Below are 21,421 nucleotides of genomic sequence, written 5' to 3'. Positions count from 1 at the left end.
TGTAAAAAATGCTCGAACCCGTAATTTGCAATGCAGTAAATGCGGCATTAGCTGAAAAACTAAAAAACAATTTGCGCACGCGACGATATTTATTATACAATGCGATTTTATTAATAATAACAATTTCGATATTTTTATAAATTATTTTAACTATTTTGCGTTGAGTACAAACACACGAACACGATTTAATTGCGATAAAATTGAATATTGCAGTCGGTTATCGAAGCTTTAGAAAGTACATTGAGCAGCAACGAAATGATATAAATATCGTGAAATTATCAAAAGATCTATCATATGAAAAATTCAAAGAAAGCACAATCTGTCAATAAACTTTAGATCAATATATGCTGTTTGACACTTGTATGATTTTATATTGATTTCTGCAGCTTCAGATGTAACAAAACATATTGTAGTCTCACATGATCGAACTTATTATCCTAAATATCTGTGATATACACTACACAATGGAGAAGATATGTACGTGTAAAAAAATATAAAACTTTTATCTTATTAAAGTGTGTTTATCGTTCATTCTACTCCTTTGCATACATAGTAATCACATTATTTTTGTAATGTGATTTGCTTGAATTTAAGTTCCAAAACAAAAAAGCTTACGTTATTTAAGACTTCTTTTGTGACTAATGGAACAACTAATTATTATAAATGAGTTCGAAGCTATGAAATAATAGTGAAAGAATACTTTTTCTTGTTCACGTTGCGTGAATATTTTTATCGTCAAATCGTATTATCTAGAACGAGGCCATTGATTAAACACAAAGGGCGTTCTACATTTTGTTACGTACGAGCGATTTTTTTATTCATAGATTCGTCGAGGAATTCAGTAACCTAAATGTAGGCTGTTATTCAAATAAAACCCAGGCATTACTCTATAGAAACTAATTTGTCGACTCTTTTTATCCATTTTTACAGAGAATTTTTATACATCGCGTATTTTTCAGTGCCTTCCTATTAATGCATCTTTAATGAGCGCGAAACGATTTATAATAATATGACAAAAAGTACACCTTTTTGTAATATTATCGAACAGTATTTTATGATCAAACGATCGCTCATTAATTTCTCATTGTTTTCAAAATTGCAATTATAAATAAATATGGATGCATATCATATTTATCTTTTCTATCTAAATATCTTAATCTTTTATCCTTTATAATCCTTTGCATCTTTTATTATATTTGTCGGATTGTACCTTATTACCTTTGGACTTCTCATTTTTTTAAGTTCTTTTAATAAATGCTAATACGTAATATATCTACCTAATGTTTGTTATATTTTTCATACATTCTATATGTTCTTTGTTATTTTTTCATACATTCTGAAGTAGCAAAAATGCAAAATTTGTAATTCCACTCTTGATATTTCAATTTGCGCTAAATAGTAAATGCATTTCTCGGTAATTAGAATGGAACCACCATCGAATGGAATCATTATCGAATTAACTGAATCCTTAGATATCTTCATTCAAAGCATTTTTTGAAAATATCGCATTAATATGATTTAATATTAAATAGCACAATCGTATTTTCGCGCTTATCATAAAAGCATTTTGGATTATTTTATTGCGCTGTAATATATCGGGGCGGCGAAGTAAAATTTTTCAGTGTATGGAGTTCCCGAGGATAGGTAGTAAGTTAGGGGGAGTAAAGGGGGGGATAAATATATCTTCTCATACATATTTTTTCTACATGGCAAAAGTGCTGCTCTGATTTTATTTTTCTTAATGAAAATGTTAACGAGCTTCTCCATATTTAACTGATCGACCACTTCTCGATATATGTATGTACAACGTCGCAATATGATTTAAACGTTTTTGTTTTGATCGAAGATAACTTTTTAAATGTCTTAAATAAGAAAATGATCTTTCATTCGAACAAGTTGATGTAGGAATCGTTAAAAGAACGCGAATAAATTTTGTGTACTCTGGTCGCTTTGTATTTGTGTCTCTTGTAAGTCGAACGCGATGAACGATATCCAATAAGAGCTCTGCTTTTTGTCACGTGCGATATGGCTGTTCAGGGCAGAAGTCTGCCACAACAATCCCGATCAAATATCACACAAATATGAAATTTAATGTATGGAATTCCATACATTGAATCATTCAATGTATGGAGTATTCCATACCAACCATAGCGGAGTTGTCGCCCATGAATATATGTTCCCGTTATAATACATCATTGTTAAAATATAATACCGTGTTTAAAAAACGAATGACAGTTCTGATTATGATTGATTATAATGACCGAAAAACCGAACTGCTTTTATTACGAAACAATGCAAATACTTGGCTCTTGCTATTCTATTCGGTGCTTCCTTTCGGTGTTTATTCCGCATTGATTCGGGGGGGATGACTGGCATCACATTTCATTTAAGTGAAACGGAAGTGTTTACTTTCTTATTTTCATCGTTTATTTTCTGCTCACTTTCGTCACGAATCAATTCGAGTAAATCGGCTTTCCATCATATTCGATAAATAACTTCCCTCAAGATTATCTTTCAATTTGTTGTGCTATTAAATAGTAAATAAATTCCTCGGTAATTATAATCTGTAATATTGTATTTCGTAATTAAGTATATTCGTATTGACAAGGCATTATCGACATACTAGAATATACTTCGATGAAATAAACCATTTACTTTTACTGTTTTATGTCCGTTCGTCCGTTCTTCATAGTCACGTTTTCGTAGGCAGAAATATATAGGTCGTACAAGCCGCGTTGAAGAGGACCGTAAAGTACAGAGTTGACGGTGCTGCAAGCTTGACGTGGCAGTATTATCTCTTCCGTTTGTTAAGTGCATACTGCATTCAGAGGCAATGTTTCACAAAATAGAAACAAAGAAAAAAATTGTATCTCAAAGGATTAAAAAGAAATGATAAAAAAAATATATGCTCGACCGAGCTTATCTGTATTCAGTTGGTTTTCCCAACCTATTTCTATTTTTGGAGGATTCAAAATCGCGTTGATTTGTTATGTGCAGTTGCTCTCTCGGTGCCACTGGGACATATCTTCAGAAATAACATTATACTATGAGTGCATGAATAATATTCTTTTATGCGCGGAAAAATTTAATTCTAGTTTTCAAAAAATTAAGTATACTACTTCTTTTCTTGGACATCCCATAGATTTAATTGTCGAGCGTAGGCTCATATCAGCAAAATAATTAAAATAAAAATAAAGACATACGACTTTTGGTTTTAACGGCACATTAATTTAATTTAAATGTGTACGTTATGAATGTATAAGTTATGAATGTATTTACATGTATAAATATATGATGTAAATTTCGAAGTATGGAAAAAGCAGTTAGTAAAAAAACATGTTTTATAAATAGTTTTAAAACAAATTTAAGTGCTTTTTTAATATACTGTTTAAAGCATAAAAACAGTTTAAAGAGACACAAAATGTTTTATTAAAAAAAAGTCTTTGCCAACTAATAGAAAGTCGTTATTAAAGACAAACTCCATATTTTCAATGTAACTTAAACAAATAACAAATAAGTAAAAAAAGCACATTATCTTAAACAGCATCGATTACGTTTCGTACTTTCGAAGTCACAGCGACAATTTTTCATCGCAATATAGATAGAAGTTCATAACCATGAAAAGACCTATTAATCAAAAATACCTTGCGGATTTGGGAACTCGTCATGTGGTTTGCGCAATCTTGCTTGAATGATTTTGTATGCCATGCCTGTTCCTGACCCCTTAGGAATAAGATTAATTAACGTTAACGAAGAAGTATTAAATTTGCGCAAAGGTGGGACGACGAGTGACGACTGGAAAGTATAGCTTGCGATAAATCGCCAAACGATAAGATAACAGCGACAGAGGCAGTTCAATGATTGATGATGAATGAACTTGTGACTAAATATCAAAGGACGATGAATAGCTCGATGAAAAGTCTCGCGATTATTTATTAAAAAAGTATTCGTAGTTAATACTTCAAAAAGGCTTGATGCACAATCTTTTATATAAATATACAGGGCGATTGGTATTCGAAACACAACATTTAATCTCAATTTTTTAATTTGAGAGAAAAATCCTTTTGCAACACATATAATTGTAAAATATCGAGACATCAATAGTTTTTGAATTATAAGTGATAGAATTTATTTTAGAAACAAAAATATGTTATAAATTTAAAATTTTATTTTCTTATTTTCAGAAACGAACTTACTTTTTAGCAAGATTTTTTTATCTCGAGCTCATAATTTTTAATGCTAAAGTTTAAAATATTGTATAACAATAATCTTTGACAGTTTTTCTGTATTAGTCTTAAAAATAAAATATGCTTTTAACGTTTTATGCGATAATTACGAATCATTTTGTACAGTATATCTCTGAAATTAGAAATAAATTGAATAAATAATCGCAAAGAACTGCGAAATCATATATCATGATTATAAACATTTAATTAAAGACATGATTAATGGCTTTGTAACATATGCAGATGATAATCGGAACATTTGAATACGCGTATGTATCCCAAGAAAGTGAATTTGGGTTAATATTGAGAAAGTACACGACAGGAACAATTTTCTAGGAACTGTTTCCTTCATATTTTATGTCAAAACAATTACGAAATCATTTTTTCAAATGCCCGTATTACTTAGTAGATTACTAAATGTTTCGAAAGTTTCTTTTATAATTAATCTAGATCGAATATTCAATAAATAGTGCCTTGTCTAATAGAAACGTAATTTATAAAACGTAATTTCTAAGTACCGAGCAAAATTGATTAAAGCATTAATATTTTTCATATTTTCCAAAATGTGTGACGAGCAGTATTTCATATTTCAGCTTTAATAAGAACAAAATTAATTAATGCGCATGCAATTCAATAATGTCTCATTTAAACACAATAACAAGTCAAAGGAAAATTTAATATTTCTTTATAATAACCCAGGAAAAAATTTTTATATATAATTATATATAATTGTATATAAAATATGTCAATTTTTTATATAATTATATATAATTATTTATGAAACATTCCCGGGAATACATTTTGTCGGAGATAGATATACTCGATAGATTTACTTAACTCTAAGAATTTTTCGATATTACATTGTACTTTTCAAATTATAATAAAGCTAATTAAAGTACAGTTCGGATTTATTCCAAACTGTAAAAGCTGTGATTGTGAAAAAAATTTTTCTATTCTTTTTCCAATCGAACTCAGAATTCGAAAACCACCAGCGTCAATATATTATTGTCCAGAAAGAATTAGTTCGTCAAACTCATTAAAAAAAAATCTGTCAGTAAAATTGAGATTGCAATTCGCAAGAAGTAAATATATATTTTCCTGAATTGTCGCGTATCCAGATTCTGCAATCCCGTAGTGAAGGAAAACAGTTAATGTCGTACAAGCAAGTGGAATATTTTGGTCTCTCTAGATTGAGCAATTTTCGCAGAGTGCAAGCGCGGCGTCGTGACCGAACTATACACCTCACAGCTTCGTTAAAACAGCGCACCTCAGTTTCGCAGAGTCTGCCGGCGCGTTCGCATCCTTCCGCACGGAAGGAGATCGGCGCAGTATCCCGCTCCATCGGGGGTGTTTTCACCTCCCTGCGGAGTCCGAGCAAACATCGTAACAATCCTAAGAAATACTATCGCGCGGAACGATCCATACTCGGATTCGCGAGAGTGCATGAAGAAAGAAAAATGAACATAGATGCGGTTTGAAAACTTTGTGAAGTCGCTTAAACTTTATGCATCGCGAAAACGTAATCTTCGATATTTCACTTGGCAGAGTTTTGCGTGTAATATTGTTGTCGACAATTTTTTTTCCGGTAACCAGAAGGTAATAACTTTGTGTGTTATCGGAATTTTTAGTGGTTGCTCGATTTATAAGTAAACGGTTTTAAAAAAACTTAAACATTATGTTCGAAGCACGTGACAAAATCAAAATTTGATTTGTCGGCCAAATTTCAATGAAAAATTGTCATTTGTATGTGTAGTATAATATTTTCAAATATTTTTATGAAATTTGTATATAAATATGTACACATTTAATTTATATGTATTTATACATAAAAGTGTACACCTAATTAGAAACATTTAAACAATAAGTAATTAAATACATGTTATGTATATTTAGTGTGCGCGATAATTTATTTAATTAATATCATAAATATTAAATCTTTTTTTCATCATAAATAAATATTTTTTATTTATATATATTTTTTATCTTTGTATATTTTAAAAATAGTTTTTTAAAGAAACTTTAAATCAGGACAAAATTTCTTAAATTAGAAATTTTAGTGTAAGAAATGCTTCTAGAGCGTAAAAAAGAGACTATATTAAAAAACCTCTACATTATTAGAGATTGAAACATAAAAGAAAACTAAGTCTAGAGACTGTTTTCTTTATTGCTGGATGGAAAGTAAGAAATCCGAGAAATGCGTCTATTTCTTGTGAAGGATGAACTTAATTTCATAGAGTGTTTGGTAAACGTAAAATTCGAGTTATTTTCAACATTTTTCTTTAGTCTCAATATTATCACGCTAAAAGAAGAAAAAATACACAAATCCCAAGTCAATTGTAGCATAAATCTGTTTAAATATTAAATTATGATTCGTACATAGAGAGAAAAAAAAGTTTCTTATTGCATGATATGTTTTATGTGAGCGTAAAATTCCAAGTACTTTAAACGCTTCTGACAGTCTCAGCTCTATATTTTGTCGCGCTGAAAATTCGGAGTGCTTATGAGAATATGAGTAAGGTGTGTAAATCTGTCTAAATATTTGATTCAAAACGTATATCCAGGAAATAAGCGTTTAATCTTGCGATGTGGCGGATGCATATATTCGCTTAAGGAAGACCATTACTGTTACGAGCCAACCGGGAAAGGAAACCCACGCGACTGTTCATTGTGAAGTGACTAAACGTGACCATACCTTCATAGGTAACGTTAAAGTTTCATTGCGCATTTTCGCATTTACGTCTTTCAACGAGAGAGAGAGAGAGAGAGAGAGAGAGAGAGAGAGAGAGAGAGAGAGAGAGAGTGTGTGGGGGCGAAAAACCGGGAATGAATATTATGAGCCTCTCGTTCAGAACTCGTGATTGAACTTAACGAGTTGTTTTGGCAATCAGCCCCGTGAATAACCACGATGCGTATCGCAACGAACGAGACCCATGCGACGCGACAATAAATCAGCACGACGTCGTTCGAGAGCCGATACAGCGAATTCAACGGGATTTGTATTCGTACTTGAAACGGAAATTTATACAGTCAGCTTTTCTCTTACGGTGCGGTATCTAACGCGTTTGTCCTCGACTGTAGAGACCGATCCATCGGGTAGCGACGTGAATCAGATTTCTCACGTACAGAACGGGAGAAAGAGGATTTATTTCGCGCATTCAATTTTCAATCAATGATATAACTGACTGTTAGTATCGCCAATAATGGACCGCACATCGCGTATACTGAAGTTAAATTAATCCTCGATACATACAAATGTGTGCGGAAATACATTGAGAGAAATGTTTAGTAAATAACCATTTATTTTGTTGATTAAGGAAAATTTTTTTTTACTTTTTCATTTCTTAGTTAAAATAATCAATTTTTTATTACAACAATAAAGAATAAAATAACAAAAATTGTGTTAGATTAATCAAATTTTGATTAGAACAGCGCAATTTTTAAATGAGAAAGTAAGAAAGATTTTGTTAGTTATATTACATATCAATAAAATAAATAGTTATACGTACTAAATATTTCTCTCGGTGGAATGTCTCACTACCTACATACATGCAACAGTTCAATTTCCGTAATATCTGCGGAAGCGTATATATTTTCTGCTTGCATAATTAATTGCATACCTCGATCGCCTCACGTTAGAATTGAAAATGTGCGAATCGCGTTACAAAATAGTATTTTACAAATACAAATGCCATTGAAATGCCATGAAATAAAATTTACGAACTAAAATAGGAAATAACTACGAAAGATACAACGGGTCGTTTCAATTATATCCGACGGAGTCATGAAATTTTACGAGTAAATGTCTCGTTGTTCACGATGCGATAAAAGAGTAGAGAGAAAAAGAGGAAACTCTCTAACACAACATTAGCACTTTTTTATTGGTTAGCAGTTTTTACGGTTAGGTGGGAAGTAACGATAAAAATTTTTCGATAAGGTTCAAAGTTGCATCGTTATTCTCTCCACCGACGGTTAAAAAAAACTTTAAGAGTGAGATCATTACGTTAACGTAAACTGAAAGACAAAGATTAATCTTAAACAGTAATCTGCAAAATAAAACTCCTTGAAGACTAATAAGATTAGTTCCGATAATCAATTGAGTTTACAGTAATTATTAGAAAAATATGTAATAAATAGTACACAACGAAATTACTTATATCTTCTCATTACGTAAAATATAAATGTCATTACATGATATTACACAGGAGTTGTTAAACGGTTCATAATATCTCATATTACAAATAATATTAATCACTTTATGTCTGATAGTAATATTACATCAATATTATTAAAATAACATTAAGTCAATAGTATTATTTATGTATTTGGAACTGTTTTAATATAATTAGAAGTATATAATCTGAAAAAGACGAAAATATAAAAATTTTGAGGATACTGATTTTTCTCATAAATTAATAATCATTTTCAAAATTTAAGGATGCATAAGAAAATTTAAAATTTTTGAAGTTTTTTTACTTTTTGTTCTCTGTTATAATTGGCATGCAAATAATTACTGTCTGTGGTATCCCAAAACAGTCGCAAAAGTATTTATGCTGATAAAAAATTTCTGTTGATAAAAAATTGAAGTAACAATTCACGTTCCATATTTTTCGTTCCGCAAATCATTAGAAATAAAAAATTCTTCATAAATTTAATTTAAAAGCAAATAAATAATTAACCTTTTCCTCAGTTCGAAGCGAAGTTATTTTACGCATGGGAAATACGATAAGGCATCTTGAATTACGACATAAATAAATGAATTATGATTTATGAGATATGACGTTAAGAAAAATGGGATTGAGCTGTGCCTGAGCTGTATATCTATATGCAAATGGCTTTTCCGAACTTATGATATAAATTAGTCATAGCTATTTCCCTTTAATAAAATAAATTGGTAATGGAAATTAGTTGATGGTATAAATTTCGGTATTAAATTAATACACGCGAAAAAGTAAAACGAATATATTAATGACACACAATTGTTAATAATAATAATAATCTAAATTGTTACATATTGGATGTTTTTCATTTGATGACACAAGTCGAGACAATCCAATAAAACAAGCTGACATTATATTTGTCATCATTTTAATCATTATTTGTCAAATGACATTAATGTTAAAATGACGTTTTTAACTTCGTTATTTTTAACGTCATTTTAATATAAAAAATAAACGGCAAATAATGTCAGCTTGTTTGATGGAAAGTATCATTCTCTGTTTTTGCCACCTATGGAATGTCAAGAGAGACAGAACGACTTATATCACTAGATGAAGAAAACCCTACGTCTTTTACATTTCTGTAATACATAAAGGAAACCGCATTTCTTGGATCTTTATCGAGTTCAGAATTATTGGTGAAAAACAGTATCTTCCGAAAAATCGTCTCTGAACATTTCATTTTACATCTCTAACGTTCTAATTCAATAAATTCTGGCGGTAGATACTGCCGGCCTATTTCACCGTCGACTAACGTCCCAGTGTCCGGACATGTGCCTATGTCCGGACACTTACACAAAATTTATTATTATTAATCTCAAATGCTTTTTTATTTCAATATTGTAATTTAATTGCATTTAAAGATTACAATTAAATTATAATATTACGTTTTAAAAAGCGTATTTGAGACTAATATTAACTTAAATAAATAAAGTGTTATGGACATATAGGTACATGTCCAGTCACTGGGATCGGACAGTACCTATGTCCGGACAGTTACACAAAACTTTATTTATTTATATTAATATTAATCTCAAATGCTTTTTTTACTTTAAAGATCAATTTGAATTAGTTGTCTTTTGTCATTAAACGTCTATTTATATTATTATTTTCAGCATATTAATTTTCCAATTGCGGTCGGACACTGGAATAATTACGTCTTAGTGTCCGATCAGCTTATCCGGCCACTGGTACATTGACGCATTATTTATTTAAATATTTTAATTAATAATTGTTATAAGTGGATTCAAATAATTTTTCCTTGTTTAAGGGAGTCTTGAGTTTTCAAATGAATACAAATATTTATATTAAAAACCTTTTTGATATTATAAATTGTATTACTTATGAGAATCTAATGCTTAAACGTCTAGCTACTGGGACATTTACCTTATTAAGCTTTTAGCTGCGTCACACAAAAAGACCTTATATTGAATTTACTGATAACAAGATAAAAATATTACACACAATTACGTAAAACCGCTTAGATTCGATAATTCCATGTTAATCAGCGTATGAAATAATAATGTGATAAATTAACATACAACACAAAATTTTAACAACAAAAAGTCCTTATTGAATTCGTTGATAAATAAGGTAAAAATGATACGCAGTTATAAAAAAATTGCTCAGAGAGATTCATTAGCTTCATGTTAATCAGAGTGTAAAATAATGACATTATAAATTAATTACAAGATATTTCAAACGGTACTGTTCATTTATTTTATTTGTTTTTACCGTAAAACGTCTGTAGGTAAACTCTAGAGATTTGAAATACATAACTTTAACTTGCAGACTGATTTATAATATTAAGTATCGACATTCAGCTAAAGCTAAACATTCCCCTTTGACATTTCGGTAGCAAAGATCGACACTATAATTCACATAGAGCAATATGTATTCCGGAATATTCTGGATAAGCGCTGATTTATTTGTAATGCTGTGTCGTGACCAACATTCGCGCTCATAGAGTCACATTATTCAGCCGTTTTTTACATAAAACTTTGAGTAGCAATATAACTTTTCTTTTGAGGCAAAAATATGAAAAAAGAACATTTATATTATTTAGCCGATTTCAAACATCTTAATTTTCTGCAAATTATAATTTATTTATGTGATAATTAAGTAAAACTTTTAATTAACATAATTTACGTAGAAATATTATCATACACATGCAATAAAAGCAATATATATTACATCGTTCTTCACAGATGCCAGATTTAACTTTCTAATTGGCAATTCTGAAATTTAATCGGTCGATTAAATTAATCGGAGTTGTTGAGACTGCACCTGAAGATAATAAGAGAGAAAAGAAATTTTTCACTTTTCACATTTTCGCCCTAGGGAGTTACATGATCGCTACCTTGATTGACATTATTCGAATGAATATGTAACTCTTCCCTATCATTTGCGAAATTTCACGAAATTTCAAGGTATTTTACCGACTGTATCAATTTAATTAAATATCTACGACGTAACGCCGATTCGCACGTGCATAATCGACTTGATAACATGTTTTTAACTTGTTTAGTTTTTGTCTAATTAAAGAATGTTTAACCCTTTGAGTCACAGCATAACATATATATTACACCTTACGGCTCTTCTTTTCTAGACTGTATTTCAAAGATTTCACCGAAATTAATGATTCTTTTTTTCATTATTCACTACATTAATATTTAATTTCGACTTCTATGTACTGATTTTTCCATTTTGTTTGTATTTTTTTGTTATAAACATTTTAACGCGAAAAAGCGCTTTTTTTTAGATTAAATTCATTTGTGAAAAAAACTCCTATAAACATATTTTTTTAGTTATATTTGTGTTTTTAAGGTCGCTAGTTATGAATATGCATTCGGTTTGTTTCACAAATTTTATTTTAATATTCTTACGTTTGTTTTATAAATTATATATATTTCAACATTTTTTTATAAATTGTATTTCAATTTTTTATAATTCAATGGATTTGAGTTTCAATGGATTTATATTTAGTCACTTCAGAAAACCCTTATATATATATTTACGGATTTTTCAGATAGAATACGAATTGTAGTGAAAATCAGGAATTAATTTACTTTTTAAGCCGCCATTGTGCTCGCCATCTTGGATTTCAATTTTTTTAAAATCTGATGTAAGATTTGATTTCAGCTACCTCAAAAACCTATAATTCTATACATTTTTCAGAGATTAGTCTTTTCCTTTAATTGCGTGACTCAAACGGTTAAAGCGAATGTTTCCAATACAAAATTTTGATAAAAAAGAAAAAAGAAGGAAACTCTCTTGATTTATGGAAATTGATTTGGATGAAGCATATTTGAATTTAAATATCATATCTTGTCTACAAATATTTCGTGGCTGTCCGAACGCTACGATTAAATGAGGAAAATGCGATTTGGCAGGTAATTCAAAACTATTCGGATCTTGCAAGTTGAACATCCATGGAATCCAGCTCGAAAGCGTATTACAGTTAGTATCTGAAGACCATATTGAAGTTATGGAATTCAAGCGCAATGTGAAAATATTGTATCTTTCTATAGAAGATAAATTCAATTTCGACAAACATATATGTTCTTTACTGCGCATAGACAGAAGCTGTTTGTAATCACGCTCTGAAGAACAAAATGCCCTCTTCGAAGAAATTCTGTGCTAAGGTCATATAAGCATAGTCGCTTATGAAAGAAAAAGAGGGCGAACTTTAAAAGCATAGTCCATTATTGCGAAAACACTTCAGCGCTGTGCTTTATCTATGCTCAGATTTGCATTCGCGCGTTTGCGATTTATTTGACGAGTTATTCGACTAAATTCCGTCGCGACGCAATAATGTATAATAGTATCTCTGAAAAGAACATTTTACACTCTGTCGTATTACGTTAATATCGACGTTAATACGATCGATGATTCAGCTAATAAATTATCCACCCTAATTTCGTCAGTCAGTGAATACACGATGCTGCGATAAAATATCGCGTAACTAGAAATAGATCGCAATTAAATCGTTTCCAGGTGTACATTTAATTGTCTAACTGCACACAAGCGACGATTTGCATTGAGATATACTATGACACAATAAGATCGAATAAACATGAATCTCGCTGTGATGATTATCATCTGGCTTGTATCGGCGATGCCGCGTTTATGTGACGCGCTCGACGAGGATGGGGTCGATTATTATTCGTTCGCGGACAATGGTGGCAACTTCGAGTATACTAACGTCACGAATTGCACCAACGATTACTGCATCCCGGACGAGGATTACATCGAGCTGATGGTGCAGCACATATTTCCGAAATTCACCGACTGGGTGCTGATTGCAATGCACAGCGTCGTCTTCATAATCGGCCTAATTGGCAACGCACTTGTCTGCATGGCCGTCTATCGCAATCACTCAATGCGTACCGTTACCAATTATTTCATCGTCAATCTGGCGGTGGCCGATCTCCTCGTCTTGCTGATCTGCCTGCCGCCGTCGGTTCTCTGGGACGTCACGGAGACCTGGTTCCTCGGATTGAAACTCTGCAAGGCCGTGCCGTATCTCCAGGTAAGCGTTTTCACCCGATTAAGAATTATCGAAACATTTCCACATCTTGATTGTCTAATTATTGAATCGATTTCCAAGGCAAAACGATTATAAGAGAATTTAAAAATGTCGAGAGAATTTCAAAATGTTAATTGATTTTATATGCATTGCACACATAAGAAAATCTTATGATCTTTAATTCTCTTATTTCAAAATTTATAAGCTTTATACAGGCTTTATATTAATTGATACGGAAGTCTCATTGCTTTTCATGAGCTTAATTAAGTTTCGTAATTTGACCCAGTTCATTAAGGTCTGGTAACCATTCTCGAGGAAAATTAGAGAGGTGTTTGATTCGCAAATTGTCCCTATCCGCGCGTAGATAAGTTGAGATTATCCCCTTACGGCAATAGATTCTGGTACGATCTATTATTATACTTAGCCTAGAATCTCGGATTTCCTTATATACACTGCAGAATTATTTGAATAAATGAAATTACCTAGTAATTCTCGTTTAATCCAATATCCAAATAGAAAATCGTTTCTTTGTATTACGCTATAACGATACTTTTTTAAAATAAATTTTACGCGAATTTTTTATTATTAGATGGACACAGCGATTGGTCACTTAAGTAACTATCATGTTACGATGCATTTAATGACATAATTATGTACTATAATTATTTTATCTCTTTTTTTATCTCAAGAGGGATTGTATTCAACGAAATGAAGATGAATTTTTGTGATTTTACAAAATTTGTTCCCAAGACTTTTGAAGACGACGATAAAGGACTTCTCCAAACTATATGCATATAGAATTGCTTCCTTGGATGGAAGTAGAAACGATAAAAGCCTAAATAAAAAACTTCATGAATCTCAGTGGTTTTAACTGTACGTCCGTCCAGGAACTTACGATGTAATCTCAGTCCCTATATTATCCGATTTAATATCCCCCAAAGAATATATATTCCGGCAGCATGGATTCTACGGACACACTGATTCGCGGTGAACGTGATGAAACTGGCAAAAACCGACTGGAGATAGTCCGACGTATTTTCCATTAGACGCGTTTTCCCCGAGAGCGCCGGCTTTTCAGAAAACATCCCGATATTCCCGAACGCATCGCGACCATCTCAGAACTCGCAATTGCCGCGACATGGAAGTCAGGCGGAATATATTTTGCGAAATTAGCTTCCGGGCATCTCATTCTACTTTTTTGCATGATTCCATCCCATCGATCGCTGCATTTGTCACAGTATCGAAAAATCAAATTGAAAATCTTGAAATACAACTATTGATATTCACGACATTAGATATTTTAGGTAGAAGTTTTAGTTTTATTTTTCAATGTTTTGATATAATTTTAAATTCAAATAATTTATCGCTTTTTTATGTATTTGTAAGACTGATATCGAATTATCTGAAGCGCATATTTTATAATTTAATGATAATTTTATTAACCTTACAAAATAATAATGTACACGATGAGCGACGCAAAGTTTTAAGCTTCAAACTGCGGCTTATGCACAATTTTTTCATTCTCCTTTTTGTATACTTAATCGTGTACATGAAAGGTTTATTTTTAAAACCTTTCTCTTGTTTTCTGCTTGGAAATACAAATATATGAAAATGTGTTCCCCATATATGTGTCATGCAAAAAATTATGCGTACAAGAGCCGAGTCGCTCTCCTCTGAAAGTTCGTTTTTACATCAAGAATACATATATTCAGGTATTTATATCGAGGTTAATTAATTTCAACTGTACACTTGCATTTCATTAATATTTCAGTTTTCTTTTACGTAACTATAGTTAATAGCAAAAGCTAATTACATGTGTTGTATGCATATATGTAATTTGCATCATATTTAAATAAACAATCCAAAATTCAACCACAACATCTCATGAAAGTAAAGAGTTTTTCCTTACCTATGAAAAAAAAAATTGTAAATGCTCTAGTCTATACTTATAATAATTTTTTAAAAATAATAAAATAACTGAGATATATAAAATATGAGTAAAATAAATTAACTGTTTAGAGATTCAGAAGTGTTCATTTAAAATAGGCAGTGTTACAGTCCGGATAATCGATATTTTATTACGTTTGTCCCCTACAAGTTAAATGAATAGACATAAACAATGCGAAATTGTATATAATCTATCATATAATATCGTATATGAATATAAAGTAAATTTATGGAGGCGAACTTTATTTTCTGCTAGCACGCAACGCTGATGAATCAGTCCGTGTAATAAAAATCCTCTTATCTAAGTTATATTTAACTCAATTACCAATTTTGCACTATTTTACCGAAATTAAGCTTTTCAACAGGCTACGCTATTGTTAATTTGAGTGCACGGTTAATTCTGTTTGCTAATGCTTCGCAGAAAATTGATCATGCATTTCATTTAAATCCAACGACCTGTTGGCTTATCATCGGAATATTTTGCGTTTTTGGATATTTATAATTCCGAGCATTTATATTTCATTAATTAAATCTCCGGTTAATCACTATTGCCAAATTGAACTAATATATAAAATTGCGCAGTGATAGATACAAATTGAAATGAATTAATCATTTTTTCTGTCGATCATGTTCAATGGAAAATTTCTAAAATTACACGAAATGTTGTTCTCCCGATTCGTAATATTCGATAAATAATAAATAAATGGTTTTATTACGTGTGAACATAACATCAGAAATTAATTTACGACACAAAAAAAGTTAAAAAGTTCATATAAACGTTTATCTAACCTTGTTTCCAAGTTACAGAAGTTTTCGTGTTTCATTTTCATTACAAACTAAGCTAGCGTAGCTTCTTCATTTCGATCTTTAAGAAATTAGTAAGACGTGTGAAGATATACGAAGATTCTATGCTAATTCAGTTTATAATTAATGAACACAAAAATGTTTGTAATTTGGAAACGAGGTCACAGAGATAAAAGTACAAAACAAATGTTTATAAAAACTTTTTGTTATTTTTGTGTCTCAAACTTATTTCTGAAATTATACATGTTATGGAACACCCTGTATAATAACAAAAATTGAGAGTTGAAAAAATTAAGAAAATAATTATACAGTAGTAAAATTAATATAAATATATATACATAACTATAGAGCAATTATTAAGCTAATAAAGACATAAGAGTCGTCTTGAGAGATATTTAAATGTAATACATAGATAATTTGATTTTATTTGTGTAATTGAAAAGATGTAGAAAATGTAAAAAGCGCGGAATAAGTCGATAACAACATCGTGGGTCTGAGCGCGCCTCGTCATCGCGTCATATACTATGTGTCTGATAGTTTCTCAAATGTGCGATAGATGGCCAGAGGTGCTACATTTAACTTGTATTTAATTTCCGACTCGCAAGGTTTATAAGACGCAGCGTGCGACGGGCTGAGCAAAAAGGGTGCTCGCTACTTCAATAGCGCATTGTGTCGATTTAATGTCGGCATGGTGGGGTATGGCCATCAAGACATACCCAGTACGTAATTTTTGGGAACGCGAGGCTGTTGGCTGCCAATAGCACCGGCGCCTCCATCAATCTTCTCATAGATAAATAAAAATAAATGATTGGGAAATTATCATTGTTTCAATGTTTCGTTGAATCTCAATTTGCCTTTTAAAAGACTATTTATTACTGCGTTAATAAGTGAATAAACGCAGTGGAATATATTACATGTTAAATAATGTAACGTATAACACTTGATATAAAGAAATATATAGAGAAAGTAAATTTTAAGGTATTATAATTTTTTCATGAAAACTGATGCTATTTGCATACAGTTTTGAATATATTAAATGCATAAATGTACGTATATGAAATATTTATAAAATGTGGAACTGGCTAAGAACTACTTAAAAAGAAAATTTTGCAAGAGCTATTAAATTCTTTTGAACTTAAATAATTTTGTACATATAAAATATGTATCATTTTAATGAATACTGAATACTGAATCGCAATATTGTATTTTATCAAGAGAAGAACGTAGTATTGAAACTAGTACTTTGTTTTATGTAAAAATATATAAAATAAATACATATTAATAAATTAAAAAATTCTCTTCCGTGATACTGTATTAATTGAAAACTGAATTAGAAGAAACCGCGATTTTTTTAATCAACATAAGTTAATGGCTTTTAGAAAATATCTGACGCTATTGATTATTCGTGACACTATTAAGAAACTGTCTTCGTATAAAAGAATAAAAAATTTTTTTTCTAAAAAATTGAATTTTTATATTAAAAGTCGATATTTTTTTTCTTTATTGTAAAATGATAAAAGTACAACATAATATTTAGAAGAGATAATTTTGATAATCTTCAAACAACTTTTAGTCGGCGTGCTCAATCGTTTTCTGTTAGCTTTAAAAATAGAAACGCTGAATTTTTTATTCACATTTTAAAAGTCATTACTGAAATATGTTAACATCTTATTGTGAACTAGTTAAAAAAGTTATCAATGCTCTATTATCTAAAACTTCGAACTTCACATCTTGATTTCATTATTATTCCGTTTCCTTATCAAATTCTTTTCTTCTTCGTGTTTTTTACCATTAAAAATCACCATTATAAGTTTCGTCGAAGTTTCAATACAGAAACCAATTTTTTTATCATGATAATTTTACATATATTAACATTTATAGATTTTTTAATATATCTTTGTTTATTATTTATTTCATTTAAAAATTATTTTGTTAGCTATATTCTCAGTAGATACGAGAAATACTTAAAGAAATAATTATCTCATTTAAAATACATATTTTATCCGGCACAAAGAACTAATTTTATAACAAGTAAAAATATTAATCCTTCAATTTAATTAATAATTTTGACTATATTCAAGATATATGTATATAATATATTACAAAATGTAACATAAATTTAAATGCAAATAGGACGTATATGTGCAATGTTAACGATGGTATTACGTATTAGAAAATATAGTATATAATTTATATGCTAATATGTGATCGTAAAATCAGACTGAAATGTAAGCAATACGATGTAACGCAGAGAGTGAGAGAGAGAGAGAGAGAGAGAGAGAGAATACGATAATATAATAAATATTATTTCACCAACCCATTACTTTTATGCGTGCAACGCGACGGGAAATCGATGTGCACCGTTTATCTTTTCATCTATGAACAAGTACTGCAGTTTTGTGAACGTGTTATAAATGACGTATGTTCTACCGGTATATATCGATCCTATAATCGATGTGTAACCTGGAAAGTATCCTGATAATATCCTGTGCTGTTGCATATTCATAATTAACATGATAGTTCTCACAAATGCCATTATAAATGCAAATTTATTGTAAATATGAAATTCATCAATTAAACAACAAAAAACAGAAATCATAAGTCATCATAAGACACTTTGAAAAGTGATTATTTTATAATTTTTCAAATATATACGTAAAAGAATTTATAAAAATAATAATCATTCATAAAAATCACTATGTCATCGATAACAAAATCAATTTTAATTATATTATTTATTTAATCGAATTTATTAAAAATGTTAATTACAATAAATAAATTAATTATATAAATTTATTATTTTGAAAACAATGTTCCAGAATTGTAAACATATGGAAAATTCAATAATACTCATTATGCATACAATTATTATTATTATTATTATATTATTATAACTAATATATTTGGCAAATTAAAATTGAATATATTACAAATGTTGTGTGACAATTTCACGAAAATATACAAAATGCAGATTATTTCTTTTTTACGATTTTCTCTATTATAGTTCGATAACTTGAAGTATGCAAACTTTAATGTTCAATGAAATAATGTCGAGGTCTCAACAGTGGTCGATAAGAGTTGGTTGATTATATTTTTGAACGTGACGTAGTGATATGTAGTGCTAATTTGTTATAGTATTCATAAAAGAATTTGCATGTTATTCTCGTACTCGATTACGTCTCGATTAGACGAGTACGTGTCCGTACATGTAAATTCTATTTGTTATGTTCACTCCCGCAGAATGCATTACATATCCTTGTATGTCCAATAACGTGCGTTTACATATATACGTCCTTAACTGCACGTGTGTATTTCCATCTGTCCCGTTGCACATACCTTAAAATTAAAACGGCGGCACATTATTCTCGTCGCGGTAATCCGCGACGGCGCGAAAATGGATTAAAACGATTAAAGACACGTGAGAGAAAGGAGAGCATTCTTCTGTTATTACGTGACCCGAAAACATTTCACGACATTTACAGCAATACCGGCAGCCAATACGGCGCATTATAAAGTCCATTTCGGACGAATCCTCGGATTCCTCGGGATTCGAGTTCGGTGTAGTCATTCGTTTCTCTCGTGAAATCTCGATACCGCGATTTCGTATCATACATACGACATTGTACAATAGTGTACGTACACTGAAAAAAAGATTGGCTGCTGCAGCAAATTAGATGGTAAGATATGACATAGCATTTTTAATTGGCTGCAGTAGCCAATTTTTGGTTACGTTAGCCTATCTGCAATGTCAGTATAGGATTTCGATAGACTAACACAACCAAAAATTGACTGCTGCAACCAATTAAAAATGCTATGCCATATTTTACCATCTAATTTGCTGCAGCAGCCAATCTTTTTTTTCAGTGTAATATTATACAATGGTGAATTGCGAAATAGCGAAACCATACGTGATGTACACGTCTATTGTATCTCGCATCGCTCGACTGGCTGATCATCAATACTGTCAGAATCTGTCATGTTCGCGCTCGCAACCCTCGCACTGAATCCAGCCACGCAGGCTCGCACCTTACGCGTCGCGTAACGCATAAAAATCGCGGGAATAACTCTGGCGAGATTCGGAACAAACGAACTTTGCAATCCATTATTCCGCCCCATAGATCGAGAACAGAAATACCATCACGGCAGAAAGCCATCGTGCCGCGTTATATCGATTTGCACGTGCGCGCGATTCAAGAGCGAACGAGCGTGCGAACAACACGGTCCGGGGACTGAACGTGGTTCGTGGGTAGATCGCACGTGTTAATTAACACTGCTGTAAATTACATTCGACAATGCGCTGTAATTACTATGGATAAATTTCCGCCGAGAATCTTGCAAATATACACAACGGGTTAATCCATCCATTTTAATTCTTGACACAACGCGCGGGCGAGAATCGCACATTTTTAAAAGGACCAACAACTCGCGTTTGTAACGAACTAAATATTATTACGAGTGGCACATGATGTATCGTATCGAGTACTGATTCAAAGTTGTTATAGTTTCTTAACTCTCCAGAGGCGAGTTGCAAATTTGCAACGGTCACTTTAAAATTAAATTTAGGATAAATTTGGAATATATTCTGGTTCTGTGAATTAGATATTTAAGAACTAAAGCTGGAAATTTATATAACATTGAATTCTGAAATATATATAGTAGGTATTTCTACCCGTCAGAAAGTTACACATCGATAGATTTTTTATTTACAAATCACTTTTGAGCAAAAACAATAAAATATTTGTTTTTTCCAGTGACGATGCCATTCCTAGAGGGTTAAATAATTCCTTCGATTCGAACCAAGACATTTTCTCGATATTTTCTTTTGGATCGCAGTATGTGATCTTAGAGATTCCTTCGTTCTTTTATTATCAGAGAATTGGAACAAATTATTTTTACTTTGATCTTTTATTCTTTTGATCTTTTGTTGAAACTACGTAAGAGTTAGACGCTGAGAACGTTGAAGATGAAGATGGATTCAGAAACCGTTGACAATGAAAAGTGCATCGCGCGAAGCGATACTTCGACATCTTATTATCGTGCAATCCACGTGGATCAACTTCGTCTCCTGCATTCTGTTATTTTATGTAACTTTCGCTTACCTAGCACGCGGCACAGAATACGATCGATTATCCATCGTCAAAGAACAATTATAATCAAAGTATAAGCGATTAAGATCTCATTTACGCCATATAAAAAGAAAT

At 31.1% G+C, this 21,421-nt stretch overlaps 1 protein-coding gene across 2 annotated transcripts in view; it reads left to right on the top strand.

The window, feature by feature from the left end:
• Positions 1–5,766: 5,766 nt before the first annotated feature.
• The window catches only part of LOC108722787 (orexin receptor type 2), a 53,944-nt gene continuing 38,289 nt past the window's right edge, over positions 5,767–21,421 (top strand). The window contains exons 1-2 of one of the 2 annotated variants that reach the window (XM_018448081.1): positions 5,767–5,822; positions 12,938–13,472. In XM_018448081.1, coding sequence (XP_018303583.1) covers positions 13,017–13,472 — 456 coding nt within the window. In that variant the 5' untranslated portion in view covers positions 5,767–5,822; positions 12,938–13,016. Of the gene's footprint in view, positions 5,823–6,774; positions 6,927–12,937; positions 13,473–21,421 lie in introns of those variants that run through there. The other variant, XM_018448083.1, reaches the window with a different exon arrangement.

This window comes from Mycetomoellerius zeteki, unplaced genomic scaffold (genome assembly GCF_001594055.1).
Source record: "Mycetomoellerius zeteki isolate Tzet28-1 unplaced genomic scaffold, Tzet1.0 scaffold219, whole genome shotgun sequence".
In the NCBI taxonomy this organism is placed as follows: Eukaryota; Metazoa; Arthropoda; class Insecta; order Hymenoptera; family Formicidae; genus Mycetomoellerius; species Mycetomoellerius zeteki.
The sequence above is the reverse complement of the archived record's forward strand: the minus strand, read 5'-3'. Positions and strand labels throughout refer to the sequence as shown.